This window comes from Orcinus orca, chromosome 1, assembly GCF_937001465.1.
Source record: "Orcinus orca chromosome 1, mOrcOrc1.1, whole genome shotgun sequence".
Classification (NCBI taxonomy): Eukaryota; Metazoa; Chordata; class Mammalia; order Artiodactyla; family Delphinidae; genus Orcinus; species Orcinus orca.
In genome coordinates this window covers 178,459,895-178,485,999 of record NC_064559.1, presented here as the reverse complement: position 1 = coordinate 178,485,999, position 26,105 = coordinate 178,459,895, and the positions used below count along the sequence as shown (strand labels likewise).

General features: G+C 35.4%; 1 protein-coding gene and 1 long non-coding RNA gene across 7 annotated transcripts in view; one reads left to right on the top strand and one right to left on the bottom strand.

Annotated features, from left to right (window-relative positions):
- LOC125961419 (uncharacterized) overlaps positions 1 to 26,105 on the top strand; it is a 208,657-nt gene that overhangs the window by 82,052 nt on the left and 100,500 nt on the right. The window lies entirely within an intron of this gene.
- Positions 1 to 26,105, bottom strand: part of FOXJ3 (forkhead box J3) — a 130,821-nt gene that overhangs the window by 47,176 nt on the left and 57,540 nt on the right. For all 6 annotated transcript variants that reach the window (XM_012531833.3, XM_033421976.2, XM_033421975.2 and 3 more), the window contains one exon: positions 8,715 to 8,798. In XM_012531833.3, coding sequence (XP_012387287.2) covers positions 8,715 to 8,798 — 84 coding nt within the window. The remainder of the gene's footprint in view (positions 1 to 8,714; positions 8,799 to 26,105) is intronic.

The following is a 26,105-nucleotide window of genomic DNA, read 5'->3' as shown; positions in this document are numbered from 1 at the left end:
TGATAAAGATAAAAGTAGAAATAAAACAGAAAACCAACAACAGAAAAAAATTTTTAAAGACAAAACCTAGTTCTTTGAAAAGACAAACAAAATCAACAAACCTTTAGCTATACCAAATGAAGAAAAAAAGAGAAAACAAATCATCAATATCAAAAAATGAAAGAGGATTTATTACTACAGATTCTATAAATATTAGAAGAGAATATTATGATCCACTTTACACCAATAAATTCAACAACTTAGATGAAAGGGACAAATTTCTTAAGCATACAATTTACCAAAACTGGAATAAAAAGAGAAAATTTGAACAGTCCCATAACAAATAAATATCAAAAACCTTCCCACATAAAAACAACTTCAGGTCCAGATGGTTTCACTGATGAATTTTCTCAAACATTCAAGGACGATATACCAAACTACAGAAACTTTTTCAGAAAAGAGAAGGAAAATGGCCCAACCAGTATTATGAGACCAGTACAACCCTAACATCAAAACCTGACAGATACTACTGCAGATGAAAAATATCACCAGCCATATCAGTAAACAAAGGATGTTGAGGCCATCAAGCCATCAGCCACCCTCAAATGTGCACCTTGAGGTGAATCTGGAGAAAAACAGGACACTAGCCCGAGATAGTTAAGGTGCACAACAAAGGAATGATTTCAATGAGCCCAGACTCTTGCATCTTCCCATATACAGAAAAGCACTAAATTCATTAACTTGAGATGTCAAGTTTTCTTTAATTAACAGTAATCTTTTGATGTCCCAACTACCTGGTTTTTGTTGCAAAAACTATATATCCTGGCTCCTCCCTTACCTCCTCAGAGCAGTCCCTCTAAGCTATCTGAGAAGCTGCCTCCAGGGCTTAAGCCCTTATCAAGTCCACCAAATAAAATATAATTCTCAACTTTAACGTTGTGCATTTTTTTTCAGCTGACATTACAAAGAAAGAAAATTATAAATCCATGTCCTTCATGAACACAGATGCAAAAACACTTAAGATATTAAGAAAATGAATCCAGCAATACATTAAAGGGATAATATAGCATGACTCAGTAAGGGTTTATCCAAGGAATACAAGGTTTAACGTTCCAAATGCAATCAATGTTATTCAACATGCAAACAGAATAAAGAAAAGCCATATAACCACTTCGATGGTACAGAAACAGCAGTTAACGAATTCTACACCCATTCATGATAAAAACTCTCACCAAACTGGGCTTACTAGAGAACTTCCTCAACGTGATAAATGGCATCCACAAAAGCCCTACAGCTTATGTCACACTTAGTGGTGAAAGACTGAACAGTTTCTTCCTAAGAATGGAAATAAGGCTGGAGGCCCACTTTCACCACTTCTAGTCAACACTGTACTAGATTTTGGTCACTGCAATAAGGTTCTAGGAAGGGACAGGGGAGGAGAAAGGAAAGGCACAGGAAAAGTGTCTATTTGCAGATGACATAATTGTTTATACAGAAAATCCCAAGGCAACTTTAAAAAATACTAGAACTAACAAGATTGTAGTATACAAGTTTAATATACAAAAATTAAATACATTTTTATTACTAGTAGCAAGCAACTGGATTTTAAAATATATAGCATCCAAATCCAAAATATTCAGGATTAAATCTAACTGGAAACATCCAAGTCCTCTACACTGAAAACTAAAAAACATTCCTGAGAGAAATTAAAGACATAATTAATAGAAAGATACAACACTTCCATGGCTTGAAATAATATTGTTAAGATGTCAATTCTCCCCAGATCAGGTTGCCTGGGGATAAGAATGGAGGGAGGCACATGTTACAAAGGGGCATGAGGAAACTTTTGGGTATGACAGAAATGTTCAGTGTCAACTACTAATAACTTCACATGTCAAAAATCCTCAAACTGTAAACTTTAAACATTCAATTAATTGTACATAAACTATCTCTCAATGGTACTGTAAAAAACAGAGAACTAAATCTCTGATCAAAATAACCCCTTATGAAACACTTTCTGGTCTACAACTCTAACTGTGTAGCATTTCTCCTGCTTTAAAAAGAAATTCTATTTCTACATATCTCCTGGAGGCAACATGTAGTGCCTCCCACCTAATGTACACTCAGTATGCTTGCCCAATTGAAATAAATGTTTTTTTTCATTCTAAGAATAAGTATGTAGACTGCATTCCTTCCTCTGCTCACTTATACCTTTAACTGAACCCTCCCTCATTCAGACTCAGCCTCAGAGAAGGAAGGCACACAGTGGGGGATCACTTAAACAACAAAACCATTCTATTTAACAGTGTGGGATCTTAGTTCCCTGACCAGCAATGAACTGTGCCCCCCTGCAGTGGAAGCGCTGAGTCTTAACCACTGGACCCAGGGAAGTCCCCCATCATTTGCTATTTCCCATGCCAAAAACTTACACTTCTGTATCAAATTCTAAGTCTCACTCCTCTTCCTATAGGCCTTTCCAGGGCAGCATTATCTATTGATATTTTGAGTCACTTTAGTTACCACTGTTTGATCTAACATGTTGATTAATTACTTAGTAATGTGCTCTGTCATTTTTATGACACTTAATTATATATATATGAAGATTAAATGTGGGGGAGTCTCTTAAAATCAAGGACCATTAACCAAAACCAGACAAAGACACTACAAAAAGAGAAAATTACAGGCCAATATCTCTGATGAATATAGATGCAAAAATACTCAACAAAATATTAGCAAACCGAATTCAACAACATATAAAAACACACACATAAAAGCATTTGACAAAATTCAAATCCACTCATGATAAAATCTCTCTTCAAAGATGGTATAGAGGGAAAATATCTCAGCATAAAAAGGTCATGCATGACAAACTCAAAGCCAACGTCGTACTCAATAGTGAAAAGCTGAAAGCCTTTCCTCTAAAATCAGGAACAAGAAAAGAATGCCTACTCTTGCCACTTCTATTACACACAGTACTGAAGTCCTAGCCACAGCAAGCAGACAAGAAAAAGCAAACAAAAAAACCAAGGCACCCAAACTGGAAGGGAATAAGTAGAACTGTCACTACTTGCAGATAACATCATACGATACATAGAAAATCCTAAAGTCTCCAGCAAAAAAACTATTAGAATAAATGAATTCAGTTGTAAGATACAAGATTAATATACAGAAATCTATTGCTCTTCTATATACTAACAATGAACTCTCAGAAAGAGAATGCAAGAAAACAACCCCATTTAAAATTGCATCAAAAAGAATAAAACACCTAGGAATACACTTAACCAAGGAAGTGAAATACCTATACTCTGAAAACTGTAAAACATTGATGAAGGTTTGAAGATGATACAAAGAAATGGAAAGATATGCTGTGTTCCTGGATTGGAAGAACTAATATTGGTAAAATGGTCACACTACAAAGCAACCTACAGACTTAATGCAATTCTTATCAAATACCCATGACATTTTTCTTAGAAGTAGAACAACTAATCCTAAAATTTATATGGAACCACAAAAGATCTTGAATTGCCAAAGCAATCTTGAGAAAAAAGAACAAAGCTCAAGAATTACACTCTCTGGCTTCAAACTATACTACAAAGCTAGAGTAATCAGAACAGCATGGTACTGAGACAAAAACAGACACATAGATCAATGGAGCAGAACAGAGAGCCCAGAAATAAATCCATACACTTATGGTCAATTAATCTATAACAAAGGAGACAAGAATATACAATAAAGAAAAGAGTCTCTTCAATAAATGATGCTGGGAAAATGGACAGCTACATGTAAAAAGTATGAAATTAGAACATTTCCTCACATCATATGCAAAAATAAACTCAAAATGGATTAAAGACCTAAATATAAAATCAAAAACCATAAAACTCCTAGAAAAGACCACAGGCAAAACATTCTTTGAGATAAATCATAGCAATATTATTTTGGATCTGTCTCCTAAGGCCAAAAATTAAAAAAATAAACAGGATCCATCAACAAAACGAAAAGACCACCTACTATATGGGAGAAAAAAGTTGTAAATGATATGACCAATAAGGGGTTAATACCCAAAATATATAAACAAGCTCATACAACTCAACATCAAAAAAACAAACAACCCAATTAAAAAATGGGCAGAAGACCTGAATAGACACTTTTCCAAAGATGTACAGATGGCCAACAAGCACATGAAAAAATGCTCAACATCACTAATCAGAGAAATACAAATCAAAACCACAATGAGATATCACTGCACACCTGTCAAAATAACTATCATCAGAAAGTCTACAAATAAATGTTGGCAAGGATGTGGGAAAAAAAGGAACCCTAGAATGCTGCTGGTGAGATTGTAAATTGGTGCAGTCACTATAGAAAACAGTACGGAGTTCCTCAGAAAACTAAAACAGAGAACTACCATATGATCCAGCGATTCCACTCCTGGGTATATATCTGAAGAAAACAAAAACACTAATTTGAAAAGATATACGCACCCCAATGTTCATAGCAGCATTATTTACAATAGTCAAGATATGGAAGCAAACTAATTGTCCCTCAATAGATGAATGGATAAAGAAGTGGGAGATATATATATAAAATACTCCATTTTACATATATCATATATATATGCATACAGGTATTATGTATAATGGAATATTACTCAGCCATAAAAAAGAATGAGGGGGCTTCCCTGGTGGCGCAGTGGTTGAGAGTCCGCCTGCCGATGCAAGGGACACGGGTTTGTGCCCCGGTCAGGGAAGATCCCACATGCCACAGAGTGGCTGGGCCCGTGAACCATGGCCGCTGAGCCTGCGCGTCCGGAGCCTGTGCTCCGCAACGGGAGAGGCCACAACAGTGAGAGGCCTGCGTACCGCAAAAAAAAAAAAAAAAAAAGAATGAGGGACTTCTGTGATGGTGCAGTGGTTAAGAATCCGCCTGCCAATGCAGGGGACACGGGTTCGAGCCCTGGTCCGGGAAGATCGCACATGCTGCGGAGCAACTAAGCCCATGAGCCACAACTACTGAGCCTGTGCTCTAGAGCCCGCAAGCCACAACTACTGAGCCCGCATGCCAAACTACTGAAGCCCGTGTGCCTAGAGCCAGTGCTCCACAACAAAGAGAAGCCACTGCAATGAGAAGCCTGCGCACTGCAACTAAGAGTAGCCCCTGCTCGCTGCAACTAGACAAAGCCCGCGCACAGCAACGAAGACCCAACGCAGCCAAAATAAATAAATTTTAAAAATAAATAAATTTATAAAAAATAATAATAATGATGAAATTCTGCCATTTGCAACAATGTGAATGAACCCATAGGGTATTATGCTTAGTGAAAAAGGTCAAATATTCTATGTCATCACTTACATGTTGAATCTAAAGAATAAAATGAATGTATACAACAAAACAGAAATAGACTCACAGATACAGAGAAAAAGCTAGTGGTTACCAGTGAGGGGAGGGAAGTGGGGAGGGGCAAGATAGGGGTATGGGATTAAGAGATAGAAACTACTATGTATAAAGTAAATAAGCAACGAGGATATATTGTACAGCACAGGGGAATATAGCCATTACTTTGTAATAACTTTAAATGGAGTATAATCTATGAAAATACTAAATCATTATGTCATACACCTGAAACTAATATAATAGTGCATATCAAGAAACTAATATAATAGTACATATCAACTATACTTCAATTTTAAAAAAATTTAAATAACATTGAAGAAAAAAATTAGTATTCAAATCCAAAAATAAATAAAGGCCCATTATCTCACAATAAGATATGCATATATAAAAAGAAATCTAATTCAGTCTTGTGATCTTCAGCATAGCAAATACTAGTGGCAGTATAACGCAGTTGTAAACAGCATAGACTCTGAAGGCAGACTACCTGAGTTCATAATCCTGGCCTTGGTACTTATTGTCCTTTGTACCCTTGGATAACAACATCCGTGCCTATCGGTTTCATCATTTGAAGTTACTATAAAAATTACATGAGTTAATATACATAAAATTCTTTAAGAAAAAATCTAGCACATAAACTCAATTATCATTATTATTATTATGCTGTTATCTTAGTTCAGGTTGCTGTAACAGAATACCATAAACTGGGTGGCTTATTAACAACAGAAATTTGTTTTTCACAGTTCTGGAGGCTGGAAGTCCAAGATCATGGTGCCAGCACGGTCAGGTTCTGGTAAGAGCCTTCTTGCAGGTATCTTCATTGCTATTCTCACATGCTAGAAAACAGCTAGCCAGCTCTCTGGCTATTCTTATAAGGGCACTGATCCCATTTATGAGAGCTTCATATTCCTGATCCAATTACCTACCAAAGGCCTCACCTCCAAATACCATCACACTGGGATGAGGGTTTCAACATAAGAATTTGGGGGAAACACAAACATTCAGTCCACAGCAGCTCTTAAGATTTTTATCTTTTCCTTTAAAATAGCTGAGAATACTGAAGCTCAAAAAATCTAACAACGTGCCAGAAGTCACAGAAGAAGTAAATTGTAAAGCCAGAAGAAAAACACAGGACTCCTAGTCAAGGAGCCCACTCATCTTCACCATGCTAAACTTTATCAATAATTCTTTTTAGGTCTTCAGGTCTACTTTATGATAAATAAAGAAAACATGGTAACAGGATGAAAGAAATTAGAAAAAGGAAAATGAAAGGCACTTACATTATTCAAGGATTAAGAAAAAGAAAGGATTACCACAAGGCCAAGAGAGAACAAGGGTTTGTGTTCATGTAAATGGAGGGAACAGGAAGGCAGTCCAGACAACTGCATTAAGAATACTAGACTGGAGATAACAATCAGGCTTTAATTTTCATTTAAGACATAAAGATACTGTTACTTGCATTTTTAAAAATTGCTTCTCTTTACATGAAAAGCTCTTCTCTCTTCAAAAATGTGTGAAATACTTTGATGTTTCACATATAACTCTGATATTTACACATGGACAAAGAAGTAACATTTCAAAAATTTAATAAGGAAATTTTAGGGACGTCAACATATTTACCATCTGCATTTTAAAATCCTTTGAAGTTTCAAGTTACGGGTCATGTTTCGTTTTTGACAAAACTTTAAATGTTTAAAAATCGTACTCACTATTTGACCATCTTAGGCATTTCCTTAGATAACCCAATGGTTACTTAAATACAAACTCTGTCCTAATAAAAATACTACCCCCCCCAAAGCCTCTAAAAAAAATAGACATATCAGTTTATCAGGACACAAAATTATGTTTTTTAAGAAGAGTATCTTTCAGAGTGTTTGTTAAACAATATCTGTCTCCCTGTTTAGACATACTCTGATTACAGCTGTTCTCTTTCTATAGGTTTCTCTCCTACAGTAGCAACCAACACATAGCTCAGGCCAAAATAAATATCAATATACTAACTGAAAGGCTCTGGTACTGGATATATTATGGAACTACACTACAAAGGCAAATTGTTGAAGATTTTACATGCTTTAAACTTAAAAGATAAAAAGATAAACAGCAGGAAATAAATACAGAAAATATATGTCCAAAATGTACATTCAAGAACATACATAAAACATAATTCTGTAATCAGAATTCTATATTTCTATATAGACTTCCATTATAAAACTGACAATATGGTCTTCAGGAAAAAAAGGGGGCTCTCAGAAATAAAGAAGTATTGCTCTAAGAACTATGAAACAAAGCAACAGAAAAAAAGTCAGGCTTAATATCCAAAAGGAATGCCCAGTTGTCAACCCAACTAAGAATTCAATTTTCCAAAAATAATTCAAGTTCCAGGAACTTCAGAAGAAGAGAGCAAATGGCAGAGAAGACCACAATTCCTCAGCCCTTCAAGATATACATCCTTGCTAATGCTCTGAGTTAAACAATGTGGATTCTCCTCTTCCTTTTAAAATCTGGCAATAGATGCTAAACATTTTATACTCCACTTTCTCACACAGTTAAAGTCCATGTGCTCAATATGTTTTAAAAAGCAAAAGATGGAAGGCAATAAGTGAGATTCATTCCCTCTCAAATTTTTACATACGTATCTCAGCCTTAAAACTCTATTACCAGAAGACTATGCCACCAATACTAAACTTTATCTTTTTAAATTTTGGTTTGTATAAAACCAAAAAGTGTTCTGACCTAAGAGTTCACTTCTAATTCTGCAGAGCTTAGTAACTGGAGTACTGAATTCCCTCTGCTGGCACCATAAATCTGCCTGACTAAATCCCGTTGCTGCTATACCTCATGGCTCACCCAATCCCAACTTAAACTCAGCTTGAGGTCCTTAGAGACTCTGTGTACAAAATAATTATTACATGGTTGGAAGCAGGAAAAAACATTTTGAGGATAATCAGGAAAATTCAATATAATCAGAACGATTATCTTCAGTGAAAGGGAACGGTTTTGTTATATAAAACCAGTCCTCAGTGGTGTAGACACAGAGTAAAGAGTACCAATTAAAACTCAAGAGACCTGGATTCTCCCTCAGTTAAACAACAGCTGTGCCCTAATTACAAAACAAACAAACAAACAAAACCCCTTTTACTTAATTCCTAAACTGCCCACCTCACTCAAGAGTTGTTGAGATCAAATAATAAGTCTGAAAGTGCTTTGAAAAAATAGAAAATGCTATCCAAATAAAATATTACCTTCATTACAGTTATACTTACTGTATTACTGGAAATGAACTTTTAAGATCTATATTTCTGACATAATAACCCCATCAAACTAAATATGTGATAAAGAGCTTTTACCCGTTCTACAGATCGTGCTCTCTTCTTTGGCCGAGTAGGCAGCGCATCTTCCTTCGGATTGGTGTCTATTGCCCAATAGGACCCCTAAAGATAAAGAAATAAATTATATTAACAGTATTTTACAGGAACTCTGTAACATTAAAATGGACTTTCACAATCCTCTGCTTCAAAAGCAAACATTCTGCAGTTACAACAATGGAAAAGTAGCATGAGAAGAAATACTAGTTTTGAATGGAGAAAAGTAAAGTTTATACAAGAAAAAAAAGTCCATTTATAACTATGTTATTAAAGAGAGGAAAAAATCACAATCTGAAGAAGCCAAGTCCAAGAAATCTGCCACAGCCAAATTAAAAACGGAAATGATCAACCGAACACATTTAAAACATATATATATATTAATTCTTAATTGAACATATAAGATAATTACAACAGCATATGACATTCAAGTCTAACAGAATTTTGTTTTATATGTAGTTTCTGCACCCTGGGACCTCACAAAACTAAACAGGTAAGTGAAACAATTTATAAAAACAACTTTCTTGACCACGTTTTAAAACAATAAGTGCAATGGTCTGCACATAAATCTTTTATTGCTTATTCTATCACAGTTAATTTTAACTATCTTCTCTTACGTTTTGATACAAATTCTCAGACCACTCTTTCAAAAATACATACTGAGGACCTACTGTGTTCCAGGCACTCAGAAATTGTGACTCCCTTGAAAAATAACTTGAAAAGCATAGATCATATAGTTTGCACATATACAAATGAGACCAAAGCTCAGAAAAATAAAAGTGGTCTGTTCAACCAAGGATTTGAGAGTCAGGACCAGAATCATGTTCTTTGCCTCTATCATTTCATTAATCTTCCTAAGCTGCTTTTTCAGGCAATATTTGACAACAAGGGGAAATACAGCTTTCATCTATCAATTTTCACACTTTGTGCCCAACATGAATTATCTCCTTATATCTCCTTAAATATATCATGTTCTTTCATGCATCTGTGCCTGTCCTACATACTTATCTCCTTGCCTATAATATCCATCTTACCACTGACAAACTCATATTCTACCTCCAAAACTTAGCTCAGATGTTATCTAAAGGAATCCTTCTCTGATCCTCCTACAATACTCAAGAATTCATCTCTCTCTCCCTCTGCAAGATCTCTATACCATTTATACATTTAGATGATTGTCTGCACTTAACATTACAATTTTATTTACAGGTCTGTATCCCTTCTAGGCTACAAGTTCCTTAAGTGTAGAAACTCATTCCTATATCCACAGTGCACGACAGAATCAGACACAGAGCAAGTACACAATAAACATGTGTTAAAATGGCGGGGGTGGGGTGGGGGTGGGGGAAGATGTTGAACAAATTGTGCCAAGAATGTCAGAGTACAGGGTATAATGCCAGGCCTCCCCAGGTCCTAATCTAGGCAGTATATGAACTCAGCACTCACTTCACACACAGCCATACTGGGGCATTCTTCCATGTTATCTTTTCTGCATTTCAGCTAATGAGCCTACCGGACCTGATGTAAACTTGCCAAGAACCACGTAAAATGTTAAGCACTAATTATGAGTATGAGTATGGTTATGAGTATGGTTCAGGCTAGCAAGTTGCAAAATAAACAAAGCAGGAAAATGTGCTACACTCAGTTGTTGCTGAAGTTGAAACTGAAGCAGGAAGAAAAATACCCAAACTCACTGGACAACAGTTTAAAAACCACTGTTTATGGAAATGATAAATTTCAGTGTTTAGTTTGCTTTGCATGGTTGTGTATATTTGTATTAATCTGGGAAACCACTCACTGTCCAAACATTTCACTGATTTATTAAACATTTTAATAAAACTACAAAAACAAATATGTATCTGTCCTTCCACACAAAATATAATTGGCTGTAGCTTATCACAAATCAACAAAAGAGAAAAAAATCGTTCATAAGCCTAACCCATCCATTATGTACTTACAAAACCCTGAATGCCCATATATCTGAACAAAACTGTATTTCGAAAAGATACATGCACCCCTATGTTAATAGCAGCACTATTCACAATAGCCAAGACAGAGAAACAACCTAAATGTCCACTGACAGATGAATGGATAAAGAAGATGTGTTATATATATACAATGGAATATTACTCAGCCATAAAAAAGAATGAAATAATGCCATTTGCAGCTACATGGATAGACCTAGAGATTATCAGACTAAGTTAAGTCAGAAAGACAAATACCATATGATATCACTGTTACGTGGAATCTAAAATGTGACACAAATGAACTTAACTACAAAACAGAAACAGACTCATATAGAGAACAGATTTGTGGTTGCCAAGGGGGAAGTAGGGCAGGGGAGGATTGGACTAGGAGTCTGGGACTAGCAGATGCAAACTATTATATATAAAATAGATAAACAACAAGGTCCTATCATATAACACTAGGGAACTATATTCAATATCCTGTAATAAACCATAATGGAAAAGAACACATATGTATAACTGAATCACTCTGTTGTACACCAGAAACTAACATAACACTGTAAATCAACTATACTTAAAAAAAAAACAAAAAAACCCCTGAAAGCTCAAATGCAAAAGCAATTGATATGATTCACAAAAGAAATTGTAAAATCTTCCACCTAGTGGCTCTTGCTAACCTATTATCTGAGTTTCACCTGTGAACTCACCCGTTTGGATTAAATGACTTAAAACTTCCCTTCACAAATCAAAACTGCAAGGTAACATTTGATACCCATTAGGATATCTATCATCAATAAAACAGAAAATAACAAGTGCTGGCAGGGATGTGGAGAAACTGGAACCTTTGTGCATAGCTAGTGGGAATATAAAGTGGTACAGCTACTGTGGAAAATGGTATGGCAGTTGCTCAAAAACTTAAACATAAAATTACCGTATGATCTATCACTTTCACTTTAAGGTATATACCCAAGAATCAAAAGCAGGGACTTGAATAGATATTTGTACTCTCATGTTCATAGCAAGTTACTCACAATAGCTGAAACGTGAAAGCAACCCAAGTGTCAATCGATGGATGAACATATAAATAAAATATGGTACACACATACAATGGAATATTATTCACTCTATAAAAGGAAGGAAATTCTGACACATGTATGCTATAACATGAGTAAACCCTGAAGACATGCTGAGTTAAACAAGTCAGTCACAAAAAGGAAAATACTTTGTAATTCTACTTACATGAGGTACCTTAGACAGTCAAAATTATAAAGACAGAAAGTAGAATGGTGGTTGCCAGGAGCTGAGGGGAGGGAGGATGGGGAACTATTGTTTAATGGGTACAGAGTTTCAGTTTGGGAAGATGAACAACTTCTGGAGATGGATGGTGGTGATGGTTGCACAACAGTATTAATGGACTTAATGCCACTGAACTATACACTTAACAACAATGACTACAACAGGGAGATGAACTCAATGCTTTGTGATGACCTAGAGGATGGGATAGGGAGGGTGGGAGGGAGGCTCAAGACGGAGGGGATATGGGGATATATGTATACATACAGCTGATCCACTTTGTTGTACAGCAGAAACTGACACAACATTATAAATAAAGCAATTATACTCCAATAAAGATGTGGGAAAAAAAAAGTTAATCAGAAAAAAAAATGATTACAATGGTAAATTTTATGTTATATATATTTTACCACACACACAAAAAATCCCTTTCAGCTACCTTTAAAAAGCAGCTACCTTTTCTCTTCCATATTAAACAATATTTCTCGCAGAAACTGAACTGCTTAAATACAGCCAATCAACAAACACACATTCCTTCCCAGAGTAGGGCCTACTCCTCTAGGCTTATGTGGAGCAAGTAAGAAACAAGAGTTTTCTGTTTTCTGGTTTTATTTTTTCAAGTCAACTTTACTTAAGTATATTTTTTAAAAAAATAAAGTGCACCCATTTTAAGCATACAGTTAAAGGCGTTTTGACAAATGTATACATGCACGCAACTAACACCAAAATCAAGATAAAGAACATTTCCATCACCCTAAAAAGCTCCTTTGTGTGACTCAACAAGCAACCCCTCTTCCTTTGCCCCCACATGTCCATCCCATACAACTACTCATCTGCTTCCTATTATTATAGTTTTGCATTTTATAAAATTTCATATAAATAAACTCAAACCGTCACACTATTTTCTACTACTATTAGCAATGTAAGAATCGAGTTGCTCCATGTCTTTGCCAATACTTGGTATTTTAAGCCTTTTCAATTACAGCCATCCTAGTGGATGTATAGTTGTACCTCAGTGATTTTTGTGTGCATTTCCATAATAATGTTGATACGCATCTTTGCAAGTGCTTACTGGCATCCATGTATTATCCTTTGTGAAGCAGTTATTCATAAATTTTGCTGCATGTTTTATTTGGTTTATAAGATTTTTTGTTTTTTGTGTTACAAGGATTTTTTTTATACTTTTTAAATAGCAAGTCCTTTGTCAGAGATACATAGTTAAGTTTCTGTGTAAGTGTGAGGTAAGGATCAATACAAATTTTTCTTTCACCAAGGTATACACTATTTCTTGAAAAGACTATGTCCTTTCCCCATTGAATTACACTGGCATCTCTATCAAAAATCAGATGAATATATATGTGAGTCTACTTCTGAACTCTAGTCTGTTCCATTGATCTACATGTCTACCCTTGTGCTAATACCATTTTGTGTTGATTATTGTAGCTATATAGAAAGTCTTGAAATCAAGCACTGTAAGTCCTACAACCTTGGTTTTTTTCAAAATTGTTTTGCCTGGTCTAGGTCCTTCGCATTTCCACATGACTATGAGAAACAGCTTGTCAATTTCTAAAAAAAAAAAAAGAAAGAAAAAGAAAGAAAGAAAAAGAAGTCTGCTAGGACTTTTAAACTCTATAAATCAATTTGAGGAAGACTGACATCTAACAATATGTCCTCTTTTCCACATGCTATATCTCTCCATTTACTTAGGTCTTGTTTTATTTCTCTCGGTAATGTTTTACAGTTTTCAGTAAACATGTCTGCATATATTTTGTTAAAACATATCACTAAAGTATTTCATTATTTTGGATGCTATTGTAAATGAAATTGCTTTATTTTCCAACCATTAGTTGGTAGCATAAAAAAATTATACTGACCTTGTATCTTGCGACTTTGCTAAACTCATTTATTACTTCTAGTGGCTATTCCATAGACTCCTTAGGATTTTCGACATATGCAATAAAGTTGTTTGCAAACAAAGAAAATTTTACTTATTCTTTTTCAAACTGGATGTCTTCTATTTTTTTCTTGCCTTATTCCATTGGCTTGGACCTCTAACAGAAGGTTGAATAACAGTGAATGCAAGCATTCTTGTTTGTTCTCAACCTCAGAGGAAAAGCTTTCAGTGTCTCACCATTAAATATGATATAAACTTGGTTTTTTATAGATGCCTTTAATCAAATAAAGGAAATTCCTTTTTATTCCTAGTGTGCTGAATGAGTGTCAAATTTTGTCAAACTTTTCTACACTTGAGATAACATGATTTTTCAGTTTTCTTCTACTCACATGGTGAGTTAAATCAATAGGTTTTTAAATTTTAACCTGCACTGCACTGCTGGGACAAATCCCTCCTGGTCATGATGTATTCTCCTTTTCATATATCGATAAATTTAATTTGCTAATATTGTGTTAAAGATTACTGGGTCTATGTTCAAAGATTATTGGGTCTATGTTCACAAAGATATTGTTCTGTACTTTTCTTATTATTTCTTTGCCATCATAGTGATGGTGACCTCATGAAATAAACTGAAAACTGTTCCTTCATCCACTTTTTTGTGGGGGACGGGGGGTGGTGGTAAGAGTTTCTGTAAGACTGGCATTGCTTTTTCCTTAAATATTTTAGCTTCTTGTTTCATTGCTTTTTTGTTCATTTTCTGTTTTATTGATTTCCCTTTATTATTTCCTTTTTTCTACTTACTTTGGACTCACCTGGCTCTTATTTTTCTAACTTCTTAAGATACATGCTTAAGTAATTGATTTTGGACCCTTCTTATTTTTCAACTAAAAGCATTTAAATTTTGATATTTTCTGCTCTCATCACTCAGCTCAAAATATTTTCTAATAACCCTTATGATTTCTTCTTTGACCCAGAGGTACTTTAAAACTATATAAATTTCTCAACTTTTGAGATTTTCTAAGCATCTTTTTGTTTTTTATTCCTAATTTAATTCTGCTAGTCAGAAAACATGCGTCTGTAAAATTTCATCATTTAGAAGGGATTAATATCAACTTAACAGCTCATACAACTCAACATCAAAAAAAAAAAAACCCTGATAAAAAAATGGGCAGAAGACCTGAATATTTTTCCAAAGACATACAGATGTCCAATAGGCACATGAAAAGATGCTCAACTTCACTAATCATCAGGGAAATGCAAATCAAAACCACAAGATATCACTTCACACCTGTCAGAATGGCTATCATCAGAAAGACCACAAATAACAAATGCTGGAGAGAATGTGGAAAAAAGGAAACTCCTGTACACTGTTGGTGGGATTGTAAATTGGTGCAGCCACTGTGGAAAACAGTATGGAGGTTCCCCAAAAAAGCTAAAAGTAGAACTACCATGTGATCCAGCAATTCCACTCCTGAGTATATATGTATTAAAAAAAATGAAAACATAGGGCTTCCCTGGTGGCACAGTGGTTGAGGGTCCGCCTGCCGATACAGGGGACACGGGTTCATGCCCTGGTCCAGGAAGATCCAACATGCCGCAGAGCGGCTGGGCCCGTGAGCCATGGCCACTAAGCCTGTGCATCCGGAGCCTGTGCTCCGCAACAGGAGAGGCCACAGCAGTGAGAGGCCTGCGTACCACAAAAAAAAAAAAAAAAAGGAAACATTAATTCAAAAGATACATGCACCCCAATGATCATAGCAGCATTATTTACAATGGTCAAGATATGGAAGTAACCTAAGTGCCCATCAACATAGAAATGGATAAAGAAGAGGTGGCATACATACACAATGGAATACTACTCTGCCATAAAAAAGAATGAAAGTTTGCCATTTGCAACAACATGGATAGACTTGGAGGGTTATTATGCTTAGTGAAATAAAACAGAGAAAGACATATACTGTATTTTATCACTTATATGTGGAATCTAAAAAAATAAAACAAACTAGTAGATATTAAAAAAAGAAATAAACTCACAGATATAGAAAACAAACTAATGGTTACCAGTGGGGAGAGGGAAGTGGGGACGAGCAAGACAGGGGTAGGGGTTTAAGAGGTTGGAACTACTATGTATAAAATAAATAAGCTACAAGGATATATTATACAGCACAGGGAACATAGCCAATATTTTATAACAACTATAAATGGAGTACCTGAAACTTATATAATATACCACATCAACTACACAATTAAAAGTCTGTGGATTTGTTGATTTCTCTTTTTAGTTCTGTAGTTTTTGTCTGGTGTTTTTGAAGCTCTACTTTTGGGCACATACATTTATAATTCTTAGATGTTCCTGATCAATTGATCTTTTCTTCTGCTGTATGCAATATTCTGTTAAGGCCATTCAGTGAACTATTCATTTAGTTATTGCATTTTTCAGCTCTACAATTCATTCATTCATTATTAGAATATGTTTTATTTTAATTCTTTCAACATATTTATAATGGCTGTTTTGAAATTTGTGTCTGCTAAATCCACTATCTGGGCCACCTGTTCCACCTGATTCAGGAGCTAACTCCAACTCTTATCTAAGCCATAATGACATCAATCTCTTTCACTTCCTTCACTTCAAGGCAAGCTCCCCATAAAGGTTTCTCTAAGTAATATACAATGCTGAATTCCAACAAAAGTACTACAGGCATACCTCAGAGATACCACAGGTTCGGCTGCAGACCACTGCAATAAAATGAATATCACAATAAAGCAAGTCATGAATTTTTTAGTTTCCCAGTTCATATAAAAGTTATGTTTACACTATAGTCTATTAAGTGTGCAATATCATTATGTCTAAAAAAACAATGTATGTACCTTAATTTAAAAATACTTCATTGCTAAAAAATACTAACCATCATCTGAGCCATCAACTAGTCATAATTTTTTGCTGGTGGAGGGTCCTGCCCCAATGTTGATGGCTGCTGACTAATCAGGGTAGTAGTTGCTGGTAGCTGTGGCAATTTAATAAAATAAGACAATAATGAAGTTTGCCCCATCAATTGATTCTTCCTTTCATGAACAATTTCTCTGTAGCATGCAATGCTGTTTGATAGGATTTTACCCACAGAATTTCTTTCAATAGTGGAATCAATCCTCTCAAACCCTGCTGCTGTTTTCTCAACTAAGTTTATGTAATATTCTAAATCCTTTGCTGTTGTTTCAACAATCTTCACCTTCACCAGGAGTAGATTCCATCTCAAGAAACCATTTTCTTTGCTCATCCCTAAGAAGCTACTCCTCAACCATTAAAGTTTTGTCAAGAGTTTGCAGCAGTTCAGTCCCATCTTCAGGCTCCACTTTTAATTCTAGTTCTCTTGATGTTCCCACTCCACATCTGCAGTTACCTCCTCCACTGAAGTCTAGAACCCCTCAAAGCCATCCATGAGGGTTGGAATCAACTTCTTCCAAACTCCTGTTAATGTTGATGTTTGACCTCTTCCAGTGAATTCATGAGTGTTCCTAAAAGCATATGGAATGCTGAATCCTTTCCAGAACACTTTTAATTTCCTTTGCCCAGATCCATCAGAGGAATCACTATGGCAGCTATAGCTTTATGAAATATATTTCTTAAATAGTAAGGTTTAAAAGTCAAAATTGTTTGTTGATCCATGGGCTGCACAATGATGTTGTGTTATTAGCAGGCATGAAAACAACATTAATCTCATTGTACATCTCCACCAGAGCTCTTGGGTGACCAGGTACAATTTCAATGAGCAGTAATAGTTTGAAAGGAATCTTTTTTTCTGAGCAGTAAGTCTCAACAGTAGGCTTAACATATTCAGTAAACCATGTTGTTAGCAGATGTACCTTGGTGGTCAGAATGGTAAATGAGCACTGGCTTCAACTTAAATCCACCAGTTACATTAGCTCCTAACAAGAGAGTCAGCCTGTCCTTTGAAGCTTTGCAGCCAGGCAGTACTTCTCTTTAGCTATGGCAGTCCTAGACGGCACCTTCTTCCAATAGAAGGCTGTTTTGTCTACACTGAAAATCTATTGTTTACTGTCACCATCATAATGAATTATCTTAGCCAGAACTTCTACATAACTTGCTGCAGCTTCTGCATCAGCACTTGCTGCTTCACCTTGCACTTTGATGTTATAGAGACAGCTTTGTTCCTTAAACCTCACGAACCAATCTCTGCTAGCTTCAAACTTTTCTTCTGCAGCTTCCTCACCACCACATTCAGCCTTCATATAACTGTAGAGAGTTAGGGCCTTGCTCTGGATTATGCTTTGGCTTAGGGGAATGTTGTAGCTGGTTTGATCTTCTATCCATACCACTACAACTTTCTCCATATCAGTAATTTCACTTTCTTATCATTTGTATGTTCAGTGGAGTAGGACTTTTAACTTCCTTCAAGAACTTTTCCTTTGCATTCACAACTTGGCTAAATGTTCAGCACAAGAGGCCTAGCTTTTGGTCTATCTCAGCTTTCGACATGCCTTCTTCACTAAGCTTAATCATTTTCAGCTTCTGATGTAAAGTGAGAGATGTGCAACTCTTCCTTTCACTTGAATACTTGGGGGCCACTGTAGGGTTATCAGCTGGCCTAACTTCAATATTGGTGTGTCTCAGGGAATAGGGAGGCCCAAGGAGAGGGAGAGAGAAATGCAGGAAAGTCCAGTAAGTGTAACAGTCAGGATACAAACAACATTTATCAATTAAATTTGCAGTCTTATGTGGGCATGGTTCATGGTACCCCAAACAAGAGTAACATCAAAGACCGCTGATCACAAATCACCATCACAATTATAACAATAATGAAAAAGCTTAAAATATTGCAAGAATTATCGAAATGTGACACAGAGATGTGAAGTGAGCAAATGCTGTTGGAAAAATGGTGCCCAACAGACTTGCTTAACACAGGGTTGCCACAAACCTTCAATTTATTAAAAATGCAGTATCTGCAAAGCACAATAAAATGATGTATGCCTATACAATACTTAAAAGGTCATGTGATATCCTGAAGAGATCATCTATTAACCCACAGACCTGGATTCAAATCCCAGATCTGGTTCGATAACCTCGGACAAGTTACAAAACCTTTGATCCACTTTCCTCATATCTCTTTCATAGAGTAATCATGACAATCAGCCCTAAGTGTACATCAGGAAAACTAGTCATCAGCATTTATTTACCACCTGTGTCCAATAGACACTTCTTGTTTATAGTTAAGTCACTTTGCAAATAATTTACAGAATAAATAACAAAAGGATTGTGGGAAAAAACCTTGTATGAGATATTTTAGTAGGAATTTAAACATATCAAACCCCCCCAAAAAAATAAACATAGCAAACCCAAACTTTCTATATTTTATATATATAATACATATTTAAAACAGTCAATTTTTCTGGTTTTGAAGGTATGTATATCAAATGGTCAGTATCTTTTGAATGTAAGTGCTTAAACTGTCGTGTATGAAACTAAAACATCTATCTTGTAAATACTGATTCCAGATTTCCAATCTCTAAAATGTTCTACTTTATTACTTGTGGGGTTTTTTTCTTATATTTTGCTATCAAAAGGCAATGCTGATTCCAGATTAGAAATATATATTTAATAGATTCTAGCATATTATTACTTCTTGTTCTTCTTCTACTTTTCAAAATGCAATACATTTGTAATTTTTGATGGCTCAGAATTTTGTTGAAGGATGGCCATCTCTGCTCCATAACTGCAAAAAACATTTTCATATTTGGTTTATAAATCCCAAATAGAATGATGAATCCAATTAATGTTTTCATTTCTATATCAGTTATTTCCTTGTAAGCACTTCTGTTTACACATCAGACTTCAGGATCTGTCCACTTATGAACCATATCAAGTGAATTTTGGTGCACAAACATCATAAAAGGTGAAAAATACTGTAACATGACTTCCTAGGGAAAAATGGGATGATTCAGATTCTAGTCACAAAGTACTGCATGATGAACACCTTCTTGTTGAATGACTAAATGGATGAGAATAGCAGGTATCTTTTTGTTCTTAGAAATATATCACTAACTCAGTATTTCTTGGGTTTGGGAAAACTAATCTATAATATCATCCACTCAATTTCACCATCATAATTAGAGTGTTGCTCTCTGTATTTATCTTCTGATTCTACTGATAACAGTAAACAATTTTCCTCTGTCAATTTTCATCTCTTTGCCATTTTGAGCAGGAAAAAAATACCTAAACTCTCAACTATGTTCAATGAAAACTAAAGGGGAAAAAAACAAAAAAAGACTAGACTTAAATGGCATCTACAGACTTTTATTACACCTTCTTGAAGGATGCTATACTTTGGGCAACACAATAAGAAAACTGAAGGATAATAGTGATAATTTCGTTACTTCATTGTCCTTCTAGGTCATTCAATCATTCTGCTATATTCTTGTTATTTTAGTGGTTGGGCATGATGGAGAAAAACTGATGGGTAATGATGAAATAATTCTTAAGATGATGATAAATTTTCTAATTGTGCTTTGGAAGACTTCTTATAAAGAATAAAAGTCATAAAGTAAAAATCTTAACAAATTAGAACCACTCAAAATACATACTCAAAAACGAAATTGGGTCCAACAGACCCTGATGATATACTATGGGTTAAATAAAATATATATGAAATATTCCCTCCTCCATTATTTGATCACATATTATTTTGTATTAATCTTCTAGTATTCTTTCTCATCTCCTACAATTTCTATCAAAGAGCATGCTAACATGCACATAAAAAGATGATCATCATCATCTGCCATCAGGGCAATGCAAATCAAGCCCATTATACAATGAGATACCACTTCACATCCTAGGATGGCTATAATAGAAAAGGCACACAATAAAAGGTGTTGGCAAGGATATGAAAAACTGGAAGCCTCGTAATTGTTAGAGTAAACTGGTGCAGCCTCTTTAGAAAACGGTCGAGGCAGTACAAAAGATTAAACATATGACCCAACAATTCCACTCCTAGAGAAATGAAAACATGTCCAAGAGAAATGAAAACATTACGGCCCTACAAAACCTTATACACAAATAATCATAGCATTTTTCATAACAGCCCAAAGTGAAAACCACCCAAATGTCCATCAACTGATGAACAGATAAACAACTGTGATATACCCATACAATGAAATATCATTCAGTCATAAAAAATAAAATGCCGCTATATGCTACAACATAGATGACCCTGAAAGCCTTACATTAAATGAAAGAAGCCAGACACAGTAGGTCACATATTGTATGATTCCATTTATATAAAATGTCCAAAATAAGCAAATCTATAGAGATGGAAAGTAAATTACTGGTTGCCAGAAGTTTGGAGGATGAGGGAGGGTACCTGGTAATGAGAAGTGGGTTTCTTTTTGGACTGATAAAATGAAAATGTCGGACTTCCCTGGTGGTGCAGTGGTTAAGAATCTGCCTGCCAATGCAGGGGACACGGGTTCGAGCCCTGGTCTGGGAAGATCCCACATGCCGCAGAGCAACTAAGTCCATGCACCACAACTATTGAGCATTCACTCTAGAGCCCACGAGCCACAACTACTGAGCCCACGCGTCACAACTACTGAAGCCCGCGCGCTCTAAGGGCCCACATGCCGCAACTACTGAGCCCGCGTGCCACAACTTCTGAGTCCGTGTGCTGCAACTACTGAAGCCCGCACACCTAGAGCCTGTGCTCCACAGCAAGAGAAGCCACTGCAGTGAGAAGCCTGCACGACACAACGAAGAGCAGCCCCCCTCACCTCAACTAGGGAAAGCCCGTGCGCAGCAACGAAGACCCAACGCAGCCAATAAAGAAATTAACTAATTAATTAAAAATGAAATGTCCTGGAATTAGATAGTGGTGGTTGCACAACTTTGCAAATATACTGAAAACCACTGAATCACACACTTTTAAAGGGTAAATTTTAAGGTATGTGAATTATATCTCAATAAAAAATATTTTTTAATTAAGAAAAAAACTGGAATCAAGGAGCTCTAATCTAATATAGTGGTATACCCAACAGAGTCAAAAGTCACTTGTCACAAAGCAAAGTAGGTGGTAATGTCCATAAAGAATTCAAGTTTCTTGATTTCAAGCTGTTTCCTGGCTTTCCTTTGGACCACGTTAGTCTTGATAAAAGTTCTAAATAGTCATTAATGTCAGAGTAAGTCAAGCAGTTCACCCACCCAAAGAATAGGAACTCCAAAGTCCCTCAAATTCAAAGTATATGTGAGTTAATATTAAGAAGTGAAATAAATTATCTTGACCCCTGGCTTGCTGATCAAAAGAAAAGGTCTGAGTGAAAAGAAGCAAAGTGACAATTTCTAGAACATCTAAAGACCAGCCTTTAATTTAAAACAGCAAGAGAATTAATATACAATTAGAAAAGTTTCCTTAAGAAGAACAGCTACTTCTTAGTTAACTAGGAAAAGACATGTTTATTCTTGTGATAAACATGTATTAAACATCTGCTATGTATCAAATATTATGCTAGGTGCTATGGGCCTATGAAAATGAAAAAGACCCAATCCTTGTCAACGAAAAACTCACAACTGGGTGGAATAGATCAAAATACAGATAGCTACACCATTTAGGAGCTGTAACAGTGGTATATTCAAAGAACTATGGTAATAAAAGGAAGAAAGAGGTGAAAATAGGGAAGGAGGGAGGAAGGAAAGCAGGAATGGAGGAAGGGAAGGAGGAAGGAAAAAGGTGAAACAAAGAGAAAAAGGAAGGTTACCTCCTTTCAGAGTAATGCTGACACTTGAGCCGGGCATTAAACAATGAGTAAAATAGAAAGGAAGACTACCTAGATACAATGAAGAGTATGGGCAACAACATGAAGATATTTAACTGCATCATAAATCCAAAAACAATGGTGCAGTATAGCATCAATATAAAGTTCAGGGAGATGAAGCTGAGGGCTAGGGTTGAAAATGTGGCATTAGAGGTAGGTCTGTGTGTTTATTAGTGTACCACAGCTTAAGGCAGCAATGTTATAGATGGAGCAAAGGTAACAGAGATTAGAGGAAGGAGACAATTGGAGGTGACACAATAATCCATGCTATTTATCATTAAAATAATTGTTTTTTTAAATCTCATTTCTTCTAATTACTTTGTTTTCATATAAAAACCCAGAATCTCAAAACATCAGGGATGATGTAAGGAATCAGATGAAAGAATGGATTAGGTTCTAAACCCTATATAGATCAGGACACTACTACATACCTTCTTCTTATAAAAATCCACAGTGAAGCAGAAGCTCCTAGGCATGTCTCATGTCCACAAACTGGCTGGAGACAACACAGAAGCCCTAATGTTCCAGCATCAAAGCAAATGGTTAAACTCATTTCACCAATTTTCTCTTAACATACACAAAAAAGGATCAAATGGAAATTCTAGAAACAAAAAGTCCAATAATTCACCAGATGTGACAGAACAGAGTCAGAGAGCCAGAGATCTTGAAGCTAGATCAGTGAAAAGTACCCAATATAAGGAACAAAAAGGAAAAGAACAAAGGAAAATTAATAAAGCCAGAATGACCTATGAAACAATGTCAAATAGTCTATCATATTTTAATTGGACACTAAAAGCAAAGGAGAGAAAATGGGGCCATATTTTTTTTAAAAGAAATAATGACCAAAAATATCTCAAATTTGGATGAAAACCCCTTCTTATTGATCCTAGGTTAGCAAATTCCAAGCAGAATAAAGAAAACCACACTGAGGCACATCACAGACTGCTTAAATCTAAAGATAAAGAAAAAAATCTTGAATGCTATCAGAGGAGGTAGGACTGGGGAAGGGCATATTACATACAAGAAAATAAAAGTATATTATAAATGACAGCTGACTTTTCTCCAGAAATAATGGAGACCAAGGATGATGGAACATCTTCAAAGGTCTGAAAGATGGGGAAAACCCAAAAAACTCAATATTCCACACCCCCAAAAAATATGAGGATGAAATAAAGACCTTTGCAAGTAAACAAAAGCCTACAAAATGTGTTGCCTACAGTCCTGCACTACAAGAAATGCCAAAGGATGTTGTTAGGCTAAAGAGGAAAGATATCAGATTGAAATTTGGATTTATAGAAAAGAACATCAGAAAAGATAAAAAATTAGGAAAATATTTTAGTCAAAATAACTTCCTTAAAACACAACTAACCTTTTAAGGCAAATAAAACAAATCCTAAGGTAGGATTTATGATGCAAGGAGAAGTACAAGATATGACAACAGCACAAAGAAAAGGATGGGTAGATAAATGGAATTATACTGTTGTAGGGTTATTACGCTTGTGAAACGGATGGGAAGAGGCAAGTAGTAAGTGGTATGAAGTGTGAGGTGTAAAGTGAAAAGTGGTATAATATTACATCAAAATAGACTCTGATAAGTTAATAATACATACTGTTAAGCTCTAGAATGACTACTGAAAAATAAAGAAAAGGAGCATATAGCTAATAAGTCATTAGAGAAAATAAAACAGAATACTATATTTGATTAACCACAAAGGTTGCAAAAATGAAGCAACACAGAAACAAAAGGAAAAAAAAGAACAACCAAACCAATAATCATATTAAATACAGACTAAGCACTCCAATTAGAAGGCAAACTGTTACACTGAATTTAAGAAGGAAGAGTCAATGGCTACATGCTGTTTATAAGACACACACTTTAAATACAAAGACATTTATAGATTAAAAGCAAAATACTAGAGGGGCTTCCCTGGTGGCGCAGTGGTTGAGAGTCCGCCTGCCGATGCAGGAGACACGGGTTCGTGCCCCAGTCCGGGAGGATCCCACATGCCGCGGAGCCGCTGAGCCTGCGCGTCCGGAGCCTGTGCCCCGCAATGGGAGAGGCCACAACAGTGAGAGGCCCACGTACCGCAAAAAAAAAAAAAAAAAAAGCCAAATACTAGAAAAAAATATACCATGAAGTTCCTCAAGAAAGCTTTAGTAGCTATATTAATATCAGACAAAGTTTTAAGACAAAGAGTATTTGAAGAAATTAAGAAAAACATTTCATAAAGATAAAAGAACAATTCAACAGGAAGATTAAACACTCCATACATAAATATTAATTTGAAATGGATCACAGACCTAAATGTAAAAACTGAAACTATAAAACCTACAGAAGAAAACAGAGGAGAAAATATTTATGACCTTGGTTGATTTCCTGGACAAGACACACAAGTCGTTAATCATTAAATGAAAAATTAATAAATTAGACTTCATCAAATCTAAAACTTCTCTTTTTAAGACATTATTATGAAAACAAAAAGGCAAATCACATTTTGAAAAAATGTTTACACAATATAAATCCAAGAAAAGACATATCTAAAATATACATAAAACTCTTACAACTCAGTAATAATGACAACCAAATTTTAAAAGAAAAAAATTGCAAAAGACTTTAAAAGAACTTTAAGAAGTGAAGATATACAAATGACAGCTAAGCACATAAAAAAGGTGCTCAAAATCAATGGTCATCAGGAAAGTTCAAAATAAAACCATTATGAGACACTACATCACATCCTCTAAAATGACTAAAATTAAAAAGATAGAGGGAACTCTACTCAGTACTCTGTAATAACCTATATGGGAAAAGAATCTTTAAAAAAGTGGATCTATGTATATGTATAACTGATACACTTTGCTGTACAGCAGAAACTAACACAACATTGGAAATCAACTATACTCCAATAAAAAGTAATTTAAAAAAAGATAGGTGATATCAACTGTCAGTCAGGATATGGAGCAACTGGAACTCACATGTCTTGCTACTGGGAATGTAAAATACACAACCACTTTGGAGAAAGATTTAGCAGTTTCTTATCAAGTTAATGTTCCATCTACCCTTTAACATAACAATCCTTCCATTATTCAAGAGAAACAAAAGCATATGTCCATAGAAAACTTGTATAAGAATTTCTTAGTAGCTTGTTCATAATAGCCCTAAACTGAAAACAACCCAAATGTCCACCAACAGATAAATGGACAAAAAATTGTAGTATAGTCATACAATGGAATACTACTTAGCAATAATAAGAAACAACTGACATATGCAATAGCATCACAGACATTATGCTGAATGAAAGAAGATAGACACAGAGTATATACCAAATGATTCCATTTATGTGACGTTCCATTATATGAGATTTACGTGAACTAATCTGTTATGGAAAAATCTACTATGGACTTAAA